Source organism: Entelurus aequoreus, linkage group LG19 (genome assembly GCF_033978785.1).
Source record: "Entelurus aequoreus isolate RoL-2023_Sb linkage group LG19, RoL_Eaeq_v1.1, whole genome shotgun sequence".
In the NCBI taxonomy this organism is placed as follows: domain Eukaryota; kingdom Metazoa; phylum Chordata; class Actinopteri; order Syngnathiformes; family Syngnathidae; genus Entelurus; species Entelurus aequoreus.
Window position 1 is genome coordinate 8,915,923 of NC_084749.1, and position 17,311 is coordinate 8,933,233.

The 17,311-nt window shown below is 39.0% G+C and overlaps 2 protein-coding genes across 4 annotated transcripts in view; one reads left to right on the forward strand and one right to left on the reverse strand.

Annotated features, from left to right (window-relative positions):
* The window catches only part of nexn (nexilin (F actin binding protein)), a 38,208-nt gene that overhangs the window by 2,471 nt on the left and 18,426 nt on the right, over nt 1-17,311 (reverse strand). For all 3 annotated transcript variants that reach the window (XM_062027799.1, XM_062027798.1, XM_062027797.1), the window contains 8 exons: nt 14,640-14,727; nt 14,415-14,563; nt 12,140-12,340; nt 11,900-12,073; nt 9,052-9,246; nt 4,643-4,834; nt 2,619-2,813; nt 2,266-2,487 (listed from right to left, as the gene is read on the reverse strand). In XM_062027799.1, the coding sequence (XP_061883783.1) occupies nt 2,266-2,487; nt 2,619-2,813; nt 4,643-4,834; nt 9,052-9,246; nt 11,900-12,073; nt 12,140-12,340; nt 14,415-14,563; nt 14,640-14,727 (1,416 nt within the window). The remainder of the gene's footprint in view (nt 1-2,265; nt 2,488-2,618; nt 2,814-4,642; nt 4,835-9,051; nt 9,247-11,899; nt 12,074-12,139; nt 12,341-14,414; nt 14,564-14,639; nt 14,728-17,311) is intronic.
* The window catches only part of prrg1 (proline rich Gla (G-carboxyglutamic acid) 1), a 113,019-nt gene continuing 107,654 nt past the window's right edge, over nt 11,947-17,311 (forward strand). The window contains exon 1 of the mRNA XM_062027813.1: nt 11,947-12,093. The gene's annotated coding sequence lies outside the window, so the exon portion shown is untranslated. The remainder of the gene's footprint in view (nt 12,094-17,311) is intronic.

Genomic DNA, 17,311 nt, shown 5'->3' on the forward strand with positions numbered 1-17,311 from the left:
TTAGTTTTTTTTCCGAAAAATGGTGCGTGCAAACCAAAATGGCCGGCTAGTCGCATTATTCTTTAGAAAAATGTCACATTCATTTTTTTTTTTCGCGAAAAATGACACCAGCAAACCAAAATGGCCGACTGTTGCGTGTCTTTCTAAAAATGACACCAGCAAACCAAAATGGCCGACTGTTGCGTGTCTTTCTAAAAATGACACCAGCAAACCAAAATGGCAGACTGTTGCGTGTCTTTCGAAAAATGGCACCAGCATACCAAAATTGCAGACTAACTGCGTTTTTAATTTTTTCCGAAAAATGGTGCGTGCAAACCAAAATGGCTGACTATCTGCATTTTTTTTCCCGAAAAATGGCACCAGCATTCCAAGATTGCAGAATAACTGCGGTTCTGTTTTTTTTTTTTCGAAAAATGGTGCATGTAAACCAAAATGGCCGGCTAGCCGCATTTTTCTTCCGAAAAATGGCACCTTCATACCAAAATTGCCGACTATCTGCGTGTCTTTCGAAAAATAGCACCAGCAAACCAAAATTGCCGAGTATCTGCGTGTCTTCCGAAAAATGGTACTTGTAAACCAAAATGGCCGACTATTTGCATTTTTTTTCCCGCTAAAAATGGCACCGTCAAACCAAAAGTGCAGACTATCTGCGTTTTTTTCAAAAAATGGCACCTGCATACCAAAATCGCAGACTATCTGCGTTTCTACGAAAAATGATACGTACAAAAAAAAATGGCCGATCATCTGCATTTTTTTTCGGAAATGGCACCAGCAAACCAAAATTGCAGACTATCTACGTTTATTCCGAAAAATGACACCCGCATACATAAAATTGCAGACTATCTGCATTTCTTCGGAAAAATGGAACCTGCAAACCAAAATGGCCGACTATCTGTATCTTCCAAAAAATGGCAAATGTAAACCAAAAGTAGCAGCATAGTAGTGTTGTTGTAAACGTTGTGATGAGTACATGGACGTATGCTAAAAATGACTAAAATCTGTAAGTATTAAATCCATCCATCCATCCATTTTCTACCGCTTGTCCCTTTTAGGGTCACGGGGGGTCGCTGGAGCCTATCTCAGCTGCATTCGGGCGGAAGGCGGGGTACACCCTGGACAAGTCTCCGCCTCATCGCAGGTAAATATTAAATGTTATTATGAATGTTACTACATTACATATGTACTTACATCATGTGTATATTACATGTTATTATGAATGTTACTATATGACATATATACTTACATCATGTATATATTACATGTTATTATGAATGTTACTACATGACGTATATACTTACATCATGTATATATTACATGTTATTATGAATGTTACTACATAACATATATACTTACATCATGTATATATTACATGTTATTATGAATGTTACTACATGACATATATACTTACATCATGTATATATTACATGTTATTATGAATGTTACTACATGACATGTATACTTACATCATGTATATATTACATGTTATTATGAATGTTACTACATGACATATATACTTACATCATGTATATATTACATGTTATTATGAATGTTACTATATGACATATATACTTGAATCATGTATATATTGCATGTTATTATGAATGTTACTACATGACATATATACTAACATCATGTATATATTACATGTTATTATGAATGTTACTACATGACATATATACTTACATCATGTATAGATTGCATGTTATTATGAATGTTACTACATTACATATATACTTACATCATGTATATATTACATGTTATTATGAATGTTGCTACATGACATATATACCTCCATCATGTATATATTACATGTTATTATGAATGTTACTACATGACATATACTTACATCATGTATATATTACATGTTATTATGAATGTTACTACATGACATATATACTTACATCATGTATATATTACATGTTATTATGAATGTTGCTACATGACATATATACCTCCATCATGTATATATTACATGTTATTATGAATGTTACTACATGACATATACTTACATCATGTATATATTACATGTTATTATGAATGTTACTACATGACATATATAGTTGCATCATGTGTAGAAAATGTTGAGGTTTTTCAGAGCGCTTTATAGGTAGTATAGAGCAACTCTCTTGACTTCCATTGTTAGCTGACTTTTGCTAGCATTAATTTACTATTTAGAATGCATAAAAAAAAAGAAAAAAACGTCTCACACAAGGATTGTGAATGATCTTCAAACACCCAGAAAAGTGCAGTGGTAGAGAGTCTCACCTCCTGGAAGCGCTCAGCTTCTCTCTCTTGGATTTCGTCATCGACGGCCTTCCTGCGAGCTCTCTCCATCTCGATCTTCTTCTGGATGTCCTCGTCGGTCAGCTGCTTGATCTTCTCAAACTTGGACTTGAGGTTCTTGGCCTGGATGGAGCCCGTCCTCTTGAGCTTGGTCAACTCTTCGTACTCCGGGTTCACAACGTTGGAGCTTTCATTAATTTCGTCCTGCGAATTACAAAAGACGGTGGAGGTGTGGACAAAAGTATCGGGACGGCTACCAGGTAAAGAGTTGGCTTCTACTTTACGTATCAGAAAAGCTTTAGTGAGTGTTCTGGAGGTGAATGAATACTTCTAACCTCGCCCATCTCTTGTCTGAGTTGTTCAAACTCCTGCTTCTCCTGCTCCAGTTTCTGTTTGCGCTCCTCCGACTTGCGCCTCCTTTCTGCTTCCTCCTTCTCCTTCAGCAGCTCCTCAAAGTTCATCTCCAGTTTTCTCGGGTGCAGCGCCTCCTGCGACTCGGTTTTCACCAGCACGCCGTCGTCATCAAAGACCTGCGCACACAAACGCAAACACCAAAAATGATACTCCCGACAAAGATGTATTATATATGTTTTTTCTTCTGAAAATATATCTTCATATTAGGAATACTAAAAAAAAAGACATTCCCATCCGAATCGCGATTCTTATTTATCATTTCATAATTTTCAAGGATCGCTTTTTTTGTTGTTTTTTAATCGATTTTTAAAAATACATTTTTTAGGCCATATTGCTGCGCTTACAACATGCAACTTGGTTTTGAAAAGGTTTTATCATTTTTATACAAAATTGTACATTGTGAGAATCAGTTTAAACGAGATTGTGTTGAATCAAGAATCGATTCTGAATAGAATCATCATCCTAGGAATCGAAATTGAATTTTGTGTATATGTAAAAAATAAAACAAAATACAATATATATATATATATATATATGTATATATATGTATACTGTATATGTACAGTATATATGTATATTAGGGCTGCAACAACTAATCGATTAAATCGATTAAAATCGATTATAAAAATAGTTGCCGATTAATTTAGTCATCGATTCGTTGGATCTATGCTATGTGCATGCGCAGAGGCTTTTTTTTAAAAAAAAATTTTTTTATTTTTTTTTATTTTTTATAAAATAAATATTTATTTATGAACTGCAACATGTACAAACAGCTGAGAAACAATAATCAAAATAAGTATGTTGCCAGTATGCTGTTTTTTTTTTCAATAAAATACTGGAAAGGATAGAAATGTAGCTTGTCTCTTTTATCCGATTATTAATCGAAGTAATAATCAACAGATTAATCGATTATCAAATTAATCGTTAGTTGCAGCCCTAATGTATATATATATATACAGTATATATACTGTATATACACAGTATATATATGCATATATATATATATATACAGTATATATATGCATATATATACAGTGTATATATATGCATATATGTATATATACTGTATTTATATATGCATACATGCATATATATGTGTATGTATGTATATATTTATGCATATCTATGCATACTGTTACATATATGCGTATGTATGTATATATGTATGCATATACAGTATATGCATATGTATGTGTGTATATATGTATATATATATTTATATGCATCTATATATGCATATGAATGTATGTATATATACTGTGTATATATAAACATATATATACTGTATATATATGCATCTATATATATATTAGAGCTGCAACTAACGATTAATTTGATAATCGATTAATCTGTCGATTATTACTTCGATTAATCGATTAATAATCCGATAAAATAGACAAACTACATTTCTATCCTTTCCAGTATTTTATTGGGAAAAAAACAGCATACTGGCAACATACTTATTTTGATTATTGTTTCTCAGCTGTTTGTACACGTTGCAGTTTATAAATAGAGGTTTATAAAAACAATATATTTAAAAAAATAATAAAATTTAAAAAATGCCTCTGCGCATGCGCATAGCACAGATCCAATGAATCGATGACTAAATTAATCGCCAACTATTTTTATAATCGATTAGTTGTTGCAGCCCTACTATGTAAATATATGCATATATATATATATATATATATATATATATATATATATATATATATATATATATATATATATATATATATATATATATATATATATGTGTATGTATGTATGTATAAAAATATGCATACAGTTTTATGTTTGGTTGGATTGTATTTAGGTGGTAGGTGATATTCACATGGTGTTGTCACCATGACAACAGGACAAATGTAGACTATCACACACTCTGCCTAAGTGTGTCTATTACAGTTATAGACTATTGATTAGTTATTGATATCTCTTCTCTCACCATGCTTTTACGGGCCTCTGCAAAGAGCTTCTTCTCCTCCTCCAGTCTCTTCTTGGCCTCCTCCTCGGCCTTCTTCTGCTCCTCTTCTCTCCTCTGACGCTCCAGATCCTCAAAGCTAGCGCAGATCTTCCCGGGCTCGCTGCCCTCCAGGTTGAGTAAGGCCATCAGGACCTCGTCGTCCTCATCCACAAGCTGCAGCAACACAAGGAAGCCATGCTGGAACCTACCACCAAATGTCCACTGCAGGGGACGCTGGTTCTCAGAGGTTAGTTGACTCGGCTAAAATATCTTCCTGTGTCCGCTGCAGTGGACGTTTGTACTTTGCACTCTCAAGGGGATATTTTACCTCACCTTATGACAGCCACTGTCCTCTGCAGTGGACATTTGTGTTTTATATGCAGTAACTCAAATGTCCTCTGCAGTGGACATTTGTGTTTTATATGCAGTAACTCAAATGTCCTCTGCAGTGGACATTTGTGTTTTTTCTCAGTGGACGCCGGTTCTCAGGAGATTAGTTCACTAGGCTAAAATATGTTCCCGTGTCCACTGCAGTGGACGTTTGTACTTGGTTGTCTCGGGAGGCTATTCCACCGACAGTTAAATAACGTCCTGAGGGGCCACTGTCCTCTGCAGTGGACATTTGTGTTTTTTCTCAGTTAGACATTTCCTCAAATGTCCTCTGCAGTGAACGTGTATGTTGTTTGTTAGTTACATATTTCACTAAATGTCCTCTGCAGTGGACATTTGTGTTTTTTGTCTGTTACACAATTCCTTAAAGTCCTACTGAAAGCCACTACTACCGACCACGCAGTCTGATAGTTTATATATCAATGATGAAATCTTAACATTGCAACACATGCCAATACGGCCGGGTTAACTTATAAAGTGACATTTTAAATTTCCAGCTAAACTTCCGGTTGAAAACGCCTTTGGATGATGACGTATGCGCGTGACGTAGCCAGTGAAACAGAAGTATTGGTACCCCATTGAAAACAATACAAAATAGCTCTGTTTTTATCTCAAAATTCCACAGTATTCTGGACATCTGCGTTAGTGAATCTTTTGCAATTTGTTTAATGAACAATGAAGACTGCAAAGAAGAAAATTGTAGGTGGGATCGGTGTATTAGCGGCTGGCTGTAGCAACACAACCAGGAGGACTTACTTGGATAGCAGACGCGCTAGCCGAAGCTAGCCGCCAACCGCACGGATGATCGTGGTGAAGTCCTTCGTCGCACCGTCGATCGCTGGAACGCAGGTGAGCACGGGTGTTGATGAGCAGATGAGGGCTGGCTGGCGTAGGTGGAGCACTAATGTTTTTAGCATAGCTCTGTGAGGTCCCGTTATACTAAGTTAGCTTCAATGGCGTCGTTAGCAACATCATTTTTAAGCTTCGCCAAGCTGGAAAGCATTAACCGTGTAGTTACATGTCCATGGTTTAATAGTATTGTTGATCTTCTGTCTATCCTTCCAGTCAGGGGTTTATTTATTTTGTTTCTATCTGCAGTTAAGCACGATGCTATCACGTTAGCTCCGTAGCTAAAGTGTTTCGTCGATGTATTGTCGTGGAGATAAAAGTCACTGTGAATGTCCATTTCGCGTTCTCGACTCTCATTTTCAAGAGGATATAGTATCCGAGGTGGTTTAAAATACAAATCCGTGATCCACAATAGAAAAAAGAGAGAGTGTGGAATCCAATGAGCCAGCTTGTACCTAAGTTACGGTCACAGCGAAAAAAGATATGTCTTGCACTGCATTCTAGTCCGTCACTCTAACGTTCCTCATCCACGAATCTTTCATCCTCGCTCAAATTAATGGGGTAATCGTCGCTTTCTCGGTCCGAATCGCTCTAGCTGCATTGAAAACAATAGGAAAATATATGGGGATGATCAACTGACTACGTCACGCTACTTCCGGTACAGGCAAGGCTTTTTTTTTTATCAGAGACCAAAAGTTGCAAACTTTATCGTCAATGTTCTCTACCAAATCCTTTCAGCAAAAATATGGCAATACCGCGAAATGATCAAGTATGACACATAGAATGGATCTGCTATCCCCGTTTAAATAAGAACATTTCATTTCAGTAGGCCTCTAAAAGTCCACTGCAGAGGACATTTGTATTTTTTTTCAGTTACACATTTTCTTATATGTCCTCTGCAGTGGACATTTGTGTTTTTTGTCTGTTACACAATTCCCTAAATGCCCTCTGCAGTGGACATTTGTAGGGTTTTTCATTTTTTTCAGTTACACATTTTCCTAAATGTCCCCCTCAGTGGACATTTGTATTTTTTTCAGTTACACATTTTCTTCAATGTCCTCTGCAGTGGACATTTGTGGGTTTTTTCAGTTACACATTTCCCTAAATGTCCACTGCAGTGGACATTTGTGTTTTTTGTCTGTTACACAATTCCCTAAATGCCCTCTGCAGTGGACATTTGTAGGGTTTTTCATTTTTTTCAGTTACACATTTTCCTAAATGTCCCCCTCAGTGGACATTTGTATTTTTTTCAGTTACACATTTTCTTCAATGTCCTCTGCAGTGGACATTTGTGGGTTTTTTCAGTTACACATTTCCCTAAATGTCCACTGCAGTGGACATTTGTGTTTTTTGTCAGTTACACAATTCCCCAAATGTCCTCTGTGGTGAACATCTATGTTGTTTGTTACATATTTTACTAAATGTCCTCTGCAGTGGACATTTGTGGAGGGTTTTCAGTTTTTTCAGTTACACATTTTCTTAAATGTCCTCTGCAGTGGACATTTGTGGGGTTTTTTCAGTTACACATTTCCCTAAATGTCCACTGCAGTGGACATTTGTGTTTTTTGTCAGTTACACAATTCCCCAAATGTCCTCTGCAGTGAACATCTATGTTGTTTGTTACATATTTCAATAAATGTCCTCTGCAGTGGACATTTGTGTTTTTTGTCTGTTACACAATTCCCTAAATGTCCTCTGCAGTGGACATTTGTGTTTTTTGTCTGTTACACAATTCCCTAAATGTCCTCTGCAGTGGACATTTGTGGGGTTTTTTTCAGTTACACATTTTCTTAAATGTCCTCCTCAGTGGACATTTGTATTTTTTTCAGTTACACATTTTTGAAAATGTCCTCTGCAGTGGACATTTGTGTTTTTTGTCTGTTACACAATTCCCTAAATGTCCTCTGCAGTGGACATTTGTGTTTTTTGTCTGTTACACAATTCCCTAAATGTCCTCTGCAGTGGACATTTGTAGTTTTTTTTCAGTTACACATTTTCTTAAATGTCCTCCTCAGTGGACATTTGTATTTTTTTCAGTTACACATTTTTGAAAATGTCCTCTGCAGTGGACATTTGTGTTTTTTGTTTGTTACTCAATTCCCTAAATGTCCTCTGCAGTGGACATTTGTAGTCTTTTTTCAGTTTTTTCAGTTACACATTTTCTTAAATGTCCTCCTCAGTGGACATTTGTATTTTTTTCAGTTACACGTTTTTTAAAATGTCCTCTGCAGTGGACATTTGTGTTTTTTGTCTGTTACACAATTCCCTAAATGTCCTCTGCAGTGGACATTTGTAGTTTTTTTTCAGTTTTTTCAGTTACACATTTTCTTAAATGTCCTCCTCAGTGGACATTTGTAGTTTTTTCAGTTACACGTTTTTTAAAATGTCCTCTGCAGTGGACATTTGTGTTTTTTGTCAGTTACACAATTCCCCAAATGTCCTCTGCAGTGAACATTTATGTTGTTTGTTACATATTTCACTAAATGTCTTCTGCAGTGGACTTTTGTGTTTTTTGTCTGTTACACAATTCCCTAAATGTCCTCTGCAGTGGACATTTGTATTTTTTTCAGTTATACATTTTCGTAAATGTCCTCTGCAGTGGACATTTGTGGGTTTTTTTCATTTTTTTCAGTTACACATTTTCCTAAATGTCCTCCTCAGTGGACATTTTTATTTTTTTCAGTTACACATTTTCTTAAATGTCCTCTGCAGTGGACATTTGTGGGTTTTTTTCAGTTACACATTTCCCTAAATGTCCTCTGCAGTGGACATTTGTGTTTTTGTCAGTAACACATGTCTGTAAAAAGAGCCCTAAACGTCCACTGCAGAGGACGCTGGTTTTCAGGTGCTTATTTGGAACATTGTCCTGAGAGTGCAAACTACAAATGTCCATTGCAGTGGACACGGGTTCTCAGAAAGATGTTTTTAGCCTCATTAATTAACCTCTTTAGGAACATGCGTCCTCTACAGTGGACATTTGTGTTTTGTGAATAGATTTTTTTTGTCCTAATTTGATAATGAAGGAAAAACCCCAACGTCCACTGCAGAGGACGCTGGTTCCCAGGAGGCTATGGAGACATACCCTTTCACTAGTTCCTGGTGTGCCATGTGATCAACAATACAAACATGCTAATATCGGAATAAAAACTGACCATGCTCTTCCTGGCTTCAGCAAAAGCTCTTCTCTCCTCCTCCATCCGTCTCTTGGCCTCCTCCTCCGCCTTCTTGCGCTCCTCCTCCACCCTCTGCCTCTCCACTTCTTCAAAGCTCAGCCGCAGTTTTCCAGGTCGGAAGTCCTCCTTGTCGTCCTGAGCGTGTGACTGCAGGCCGTCTTCCTGGTCCTGGTCCTGCAGGGACACACGTTTGACCAAGGTCCAAAGTCCAGTTCTCATACCTTGTTTTATTATTGTTTGCAGAGCACTTGCACTCCCAAGACAGTAGATGGCAGTACTCTACAGGCTACCTATGGTATGTCGTCTAACTAGGAAGTAGCTTTTTCCAGCAAGCTGAGTGTTATGTTGTTCCCTACAAAGTGTTTATACTGTAAGTATTGTGCTTATTACACACCGGCTGTTTGGTTGTAACATTCAACTTAGTTGTACTTTTCATTTTCAAATTTGGAAATCGCCCAGTTAAAATCACTAATGCTAATTGTAGCCTGTCTATGGCAAAGCCAATGTAAATTAGCATCCAGCTAGCACATTTTGGAGGATGGAGCCTTATTTTACATTGGAGGGTTTCCATTGTGGATCTATATGAAACTAAGAAAAGGGATCAAAAGTGTGGTCATTTTGATCTTCTAGCACCAAATAAATGTTATTTTTTTCCCTGTTTACTATTTTACTCATTAACCTGAGATGTGTGTTTAATATTCCTTTCTGCACAGCTATTTGTTCAATAAAACTCAATTATTATTATTGTATGAGCTAACTATTAATTGTATTTGTCGGTCAAATGTAGACACTTTTTGGATCCATCAGATGTCACCATTGTGAAACACTCAACAGTATCAGAGCAGTGGCAACGCAGCTAGTGAGTGTGCCATACACTCACTAGGGCCTTATTTACCCACCACTACTGTACAAGACACTCTCACACTCACTCACTGACTCACCCACACTCATTCACTGACTCACTCACTCACTCTCTGACTCACTCACTCACACTCACTCACTCACTGAGTCACTCTCTGACTCACTCACACTCACTCACCTACACTCACTCACTGACTCACCCACACTCACTCACTGACTCACTCACTCACTCACTCACTCACTCACTCACTCACTCACTCACTCACTCACACTCACTGACTCACTCTCTGTCGCACTCACCCACACTCACTCACTGACTCACTTACTGACACACTCACTCACTCACTCACCCACACTTACTCACTGACTCGCTCACTCACTGACTCACCCACACTCACTCACTGACTCACCCACACTCACCCACACTCACTCACTGACTGACTCTCTAACTCACTCACTCACTCACCCACACTCACTCACTGACTCACCCACACTCACTCACTCACCCACACTCACTGACACACTCACTCGCTGAGTCACTCTCTGACTCACTCACACTCACTCACTGACTCACCCACACTCACTCACTGACTCACCCACACTCATTCACTGACTCACCCACTCACTCACCCACACTCACTCACTGACTCACCCACACTCATTCACTGACTCACTCACCCACACTCACTCACCTACACTCACTCACTGACTCACTCACACTCACTCACTGACTCACTCTCTGTCAGTCACTGACTCACTCACTCACTGACTCACTCACTCACTCACTCACTCACTCACTGACTCACTCTCTGTCAGTCACTGACTCACTCACTCACTCACACTCACTGACTCACTCTCTGACGCACTCACCCACACTCACTCACTGACTCACTTACTGACACACTCACTCACTCACCCACACTTACTCACTGACTCACTCACTCACTCACCCACACTCACTCACTGACTGACTCTCTGACTCACTCACTCACTCACTCACTCACTCACTCACCCACACTCACTGACTGACTCACCCACACTCACTCACTCACCCACACTCACTGACACACTCACTCCCTCACTCACCCACACTCAGTCACTGACTCGCCCACTCACTGACTCACTCACACTCACTCACTGACTCACTCTCCATCAGTCACTGACTCACTCTCTGTCAGTCACTGACTCACTCACTCACTGACTCACTCTCTGTCAGTCACTGACTCACTCACTCACTGACTCACTCTCTGTCAGTCACAGACTCACTCACTCACTGACTCACTCTCTGTCAGTCACTGACTCACTCACTCACTGACTCACTCTCTGTCAGTCACTGACTCGCTCAGTCACTGACTCACTCTCTGTCAGTCACTGACTCGCTCAGTCACTGACTCACTCTCTGTCAGTCACTGACTCACTCACTCACTGACTCACTCTCTGTCAGTCACTGACTCACTCACTCACTCACTCACTGACTCACTCTCTGTCAGTCACTGACTCACTCACTCACTCACTCACTGACTCACTCTCTGTCAGTCACTGACTCACTCACTCACTGAGTCACTCTCTGTCAGTCACTGACTCACTCACTCACTGAGTCACTCTCTGTCAGTCACTGACATTAAAGCAGTAAGCGCAGGTGAAGTTTACATGAACATGTGGAAGGTGAGGAAGCATGATCGGATTTTTGAATGAACATGTTTAGAAAAAGAGTGAATGAGGACTGGACTTTCATGGCCAGAACCAGAACCAGAACCAGGTCCAGACCATGAATGGTAATGGTGAATGATGGTGGGCCAGGGCAGTGTTTGACAGAAGTGTTGTTGGGAATGCTTAATGTTGAGAGAGGAGGTTTCATGTCATGTCATATGTTGTTGGGAATGCTTAATGTTGAGAGAGGAGGTGTCATGTCATGTCATATGTTGTTGGGAATGCTTAATGTTGAGAGAGTGTTGCAAAGTTTTACCAATCCCAGTCGGGCCTCCTCAAAAGCTTTCTTCTCCTGCTGCAGGCGGCGCTTGGCTTCCTCCTCGCCTTTCTTCTTCCTCTGCTCCTGCCTTTCCCGCTCCAGCTCCTCAAAGGTCATCTTCAGCTTCCCGGGCGTGGCCTGGGTCCTCTCTGCCGGCTTGTCCTGGTCCTCCTGCCAAGGTAGAAGCCCAGGTGAGAACATGCACGGTGCAGACCGGGTGGCGTTCAGGCGTCCCACCTCCGGGACAATCGAGCGCCGCTTGGCTTCCCTGAAGGAGCGCTTGTTTTCATCGTATCGCCGCTTCTTCTCGTCCTCCGCCGCCTTCTGCAGCTCCTCCTCTCGACTCTTCTCCATGTCTTCAAAGTTCACTTTGATTTTGCCCGGAGCTCGTGAAGACTTGGTAGGAACCACCCTGACCAGGAAGGTGTCGTCTCCTTCCTGTGGGGCGGAAAGGTTACAAGAATACTAAAAATGTAGGGATTTTGAAAGCCAGAGTCGGCAAAAAAGGGTCAATACTTGTCTGTACCGAGGAGCATGTGTTCAGAAAATGACTTTTAAAATGTCATTATAGTTACTTCCCCCGAAAAAGTAGTCGAATTAGTCTTTAACAAAAGTAATTCATGCAAAAAAATACCTGGCATATGCAGTTGAGAGATGTTTCATGAGAGCAGAGTGTGTGTGCGTCTGTTGTTAAGTGTTAAGCCGTGTTTTAGCTCAGCTCTGTTTGGTGAATGTGTTTCCGTGGTTATAGTCTCCTTGTCCACTAACAGAGTATTGTAGGACTGAAAGTTTGTCGCTTCAATCACTGATTTGCTGTTCATTATTCCCTCGTAGTAGTTGTTGTAGTAGTAGTAGAATGTATGGAATGTTGTCATGTCAGTGTGTACAACTGTGGTGTTTAGAAGGTGTGCAGGTCAGTGTAAAATGAGTTGTGGGTCCCCAAATTGTTTTTGGAAGCCTCTGCATGAAAATATCGTTTCCTGTGTCACTGAGAAATGTCCAGTCAGGAGGAGCCACACTTGTTGGGGTCAGAGGTCACGCACAGCAGGTCAAGCTAGAGATAAGTGAGTCTAATTCAGTCCTGCTGAGTTAGGACGTGTGGGAAACACTTGCCAGTCGTAGGCTGTCCACACCTGGCAACCTTGCAAGTGTGTTGCTCTACTTGTCTACACGCACACACACACACACACACACACACACACACACACGCAAGCTAAAATGGGATGACCCACTGTACACAACATTTTTGTCAAGACATAAAACATCTAAAAGTGGACCTCGGTCCTAAACACGTTTGAAAGGAAATGGAATCAGGATACTATGGGGCCCGGAAAAAATCGATCACATCCGATTTTTATTCAGCACCATTTTCAATTGATTCATACTTTTCACAAATCTTTTTTAAAATGAAAATAAATCATAGTATTTTTTTAATAAGATTCCATTTTAAAAAGTGCGTTTGAAAAATCAATTAAAAATCTGTTTTTAATTTTATTTTATTTTTTTCAATGAGAATCCTTTTTTTTTTAAAAATTGAAATTGATTTGAAAAATAATTTTAATTTTCAAAAGGGACCCATGTTTTAAAATATGTTGGAAAATCGATTTAAAAAAATATATTTATTTCGTAATTTTTTGAAATTTTTTCCAATAAGAATCCTTTTTTTTTTAAATATTGGAAAATCGATTTAAAATTATTATTTTTTTCATTATTTTTAAAAAATGTTTTCCAATAAGAATCCATTTTTTAAAATGTTTGAAAATTGATTCAAAAAATATATATATATTTTTTTCAATAAGAATCCATTTTTAAAAATGTTTGAAAACTGATTTAAGGAATATGTTTATTTTTTTATTTTTCAAAAAGAATCCATGTTTAAAAATGTGTTAGAAAATCGATTTTAAAAATATATTTTAAATATTTTTTCTAAAAAAAAATGTTTTCAATAATAATCCATTTCAAAAATATGTTTAAAAATTGATGAAATTGTTTTTATTTTTTTGTCTGTTTTTTCATTAAGAATCCATTTTAAAATTACGTTTGGAAATTGATTTGAAAAAATAAGTATTTAATTATAATTTTTTCTCAATTAGAATCCATTTTTTAAAATATGTTTGAAAATCTATTTAAAAAAATGTTTCATATTATCACATCATTTCATATGTCATATTATTTCATGTTATGTGATATCTAATATTATGGCATATTATTTATTATAATTTCGTATTTCATGTTATGTCATATTATTTCATATGTCATATTATTTAATATAATATCATATGATTTAATATAATATCATGATTTAATATAATGTCATTTAATTTAATTTTATGTCATTATTTCATGTTATGTCATATTTCATATTATTCCATATAATTTCATGTTATGTCATAATATTTCATGTAATTTGCTGTGTTCCTGAACTGGTGGACAATTACAAGGATGACGTACAGTAACCTTTAAGATTTGAGTGTTTAAAAGAGAATGAAACATGTGGAGGACATGTGCTGACCTCCACCGCCTTCTTGGCCAACTCCCGTGTGATTTTGTCCTTCTCCATGTTGTCCTGGGCTTCCCTCCTCTTCCTCTCGCCCTCCATCTTCTTCTTCTCGCCCTCCTGACGCTGCTTCTCCATTTCAGCAAACTTGCCCTTCACACTGCCTGAGGACGCACAAAGCACATCTTCTTCTTCTTCTTCTGCTGCTCTCCTGGCTCGCTGCATGGCCAGGTGTCTCACCTGTGATCTTGGGCACGTAGGACTTCTCCACCTTGGTCTTGGTCTTCACCTCTTCCTCCTCATCGCTGGAAGCCAGAAGTTCTTTCATCTGCGGGGGAGGAAGAGTTAGTGGGATCATCTCCTGGATGGCCACGCTGCTGCCACTAAACCCTGCTAATAGGCCTGTCATGTGACCTGCAGCTGGCCTTCTGATTGGATGCTGACAGTCAAAGCAGATGAGGTTGTACTCATGATAATCCGCCTCCTCGCATGCTGCCTCTTCACCGCACAAACACACCTGAGAATAATAATAATAGATTTTATTTGTAAAAAGCACTTTACATTGAGCAAACAACCTCAAAGTGCTACATACAGGGTATTAAAAAATAATAAAAAGATGATAAAAATAAATAAAAATAAAAACTAGAACAGCCTAATAGCTAGAACTAGTATGCATATATCTTTAAAAAAAAGGTTTTTTTAAAAAAGAAGGGTTTTTAAGCCTTTTTTTAAAAGCATCCACAGTCTGTGGCGCCCTCAGGTGGTCAGGGAGAGCGTTCCACAGACTGGGAGCGGCGCAGCAGAAAGAACTTGCTCTTCACCGCACAAACACACCTGAGAATAATAATAATAATAGATTTTATTTGTAAAAAGCACTTTACATTGAGCAAACAACCTCAAAGTGCTACAGCAGACCTGGGCATTGTGCGGCCCGCGGGCCGCATCCGGCCCTTTGTACGTCCCTGTCCGGCCCGCGTGAGGCCAATTATAAATTACAAAATAAAATTTAAAAAGCATCTATTTCGAGTGTGCAATACAACGGTGCTGCTTTTGTTTTGAAAAGCGTTATTTGTATTACTTCCGTGTGGACGTATGCTCGTGCGCGCAGCGGCAATCTCAAATTACAAAATAAATTTAAAAAAACATCTTTGTCGTGCGTGCAATACAACTGTGCTGCTTTTATTTTGAAAAGTGTTATATGTGCGTATGTCCTGTGAGGGAAGGCGCACAGCGACAAGTGATGCCCGCTAAAAAGAGAAAAGTTGATGACGAATGGCGTGTTTTCAACAAGACAAGTAAAGGTAAAGCTGTGTGCTTATTTGTGGTACACACGTTGCTGTGTTTAAAGAATATAGTGTAACGACCTGCTGAAGTAGATGTTGTCTTCTTGAGTTGCGTAAATGAGGAGTGAGGAGACGTGCGTGTGGAAGGAACGAGATATGTTGAGCTGTGTTAGTATAGCTTGCTCAATAAAAGTTTAAAAAGAGCGTCAGACTTGATGTGCACTTCTTCTGGACGCTACAATTGGTGGCAGAAGTAAAACTTTGCGCATACTGCACTGTTTGTGTGCTACGTCATCGGGAGGTACGTGCCACGTGAGGAGCTCGCCGCAAAGAGAGAGAGAGAGAGAGAGAGAGAGAGAGAGTGTTTACAGGTGCAGCCACGCTGCTTGCCACGGGGGGAATTCCGCCCTCAATGAAGACTCCCAGGTTTGATGGCAAGGCGAACTGGGAGGCATTTCATCCCACTTCTGACATCAATTGTAGCGTCCAGAAGAAGTGCACACCAAGTCTGATGCACTTTTTAAACTTTTATTGAGCAAGCTATACTAACACAGCTCAACTTATCTCGTTCTTTCCAAAAGGAAAACCAATCATCACTCCTCATTTCCGCAACAGCAACGCTTCCTCCTTCTTCGCCAATCACCTTACAGGCGTGCTACGTTCACAACGTTTTCTTATCTGGTTAAATAAAGGTTTTACAACAAAGAGGATGCAGGATAAAGTGACAGAAATTGAAATTTTTGTATTGTAATATACATCAGGAAGTGTTGTGTAAGAAAGTGTTAAAAATAAAACCATCAAAAGCCATCTGCTTTTGTATAAAGATAAGTTAGGTTAAATGAAAATATTATTATTATTATTATCTATCTTACGGTATATCAAAAATAATTTGAGCAAAATTTAATTGAAATATTGTCAGTGTGGCCCTCCAGCAGTGCTCGGGTTGCTCATGCGGCCCCCGGTAAAAATTAATTGCCCACCCCTGTGCTACAGTGTATTAAAAAATAATAAACAGATGATAAAAATAAATAAAAATAAAAACTAGAACAGCCTAATAGCTAGAACTAGTATGCATATATCTAAAAAAAAAAAAAAAAGGCTTTTTTTAAAAAGAAGAGTTTTTAAGCCTTTTTTAAATGCATCCACAGTCTGTGGTGCCCTCAGGTGGTCAGGGAGAGCGTTCCACAGACTGGGAGCGGCGCAGCAGAAATAACTTGCTCTTCACCGCACAAACACACCCGAGAACTTGCTCTTCACCGCACAAACACACCTGAGAACTTGCTCTTCACCGCACAAACACACCTGAGGACTTGCTCTTCACCGCACAAACACACCTGAGAACTTGCTCTTCACCGCACAAACACACCTGAGAACTTGCTCTTCACCGCACAAACACACCTGAGAACTTGCTCTTCACCGCACAAACACACCTGAGGACTTGCTCTTCACCGCACAAACACACCTGAGAACTTGCTCTTCACCGCACAAACACACCTGAGAACTTGCTCTTCACCGCACAAACACACCCGAGGACTTGCTCTTCACCGCACAAACACACCCGAGAACTTTCTTTTCATTGCACCCATTTTTATAGTCTTTGGTATGCCTCTATCATGCCATGTTAGGAAG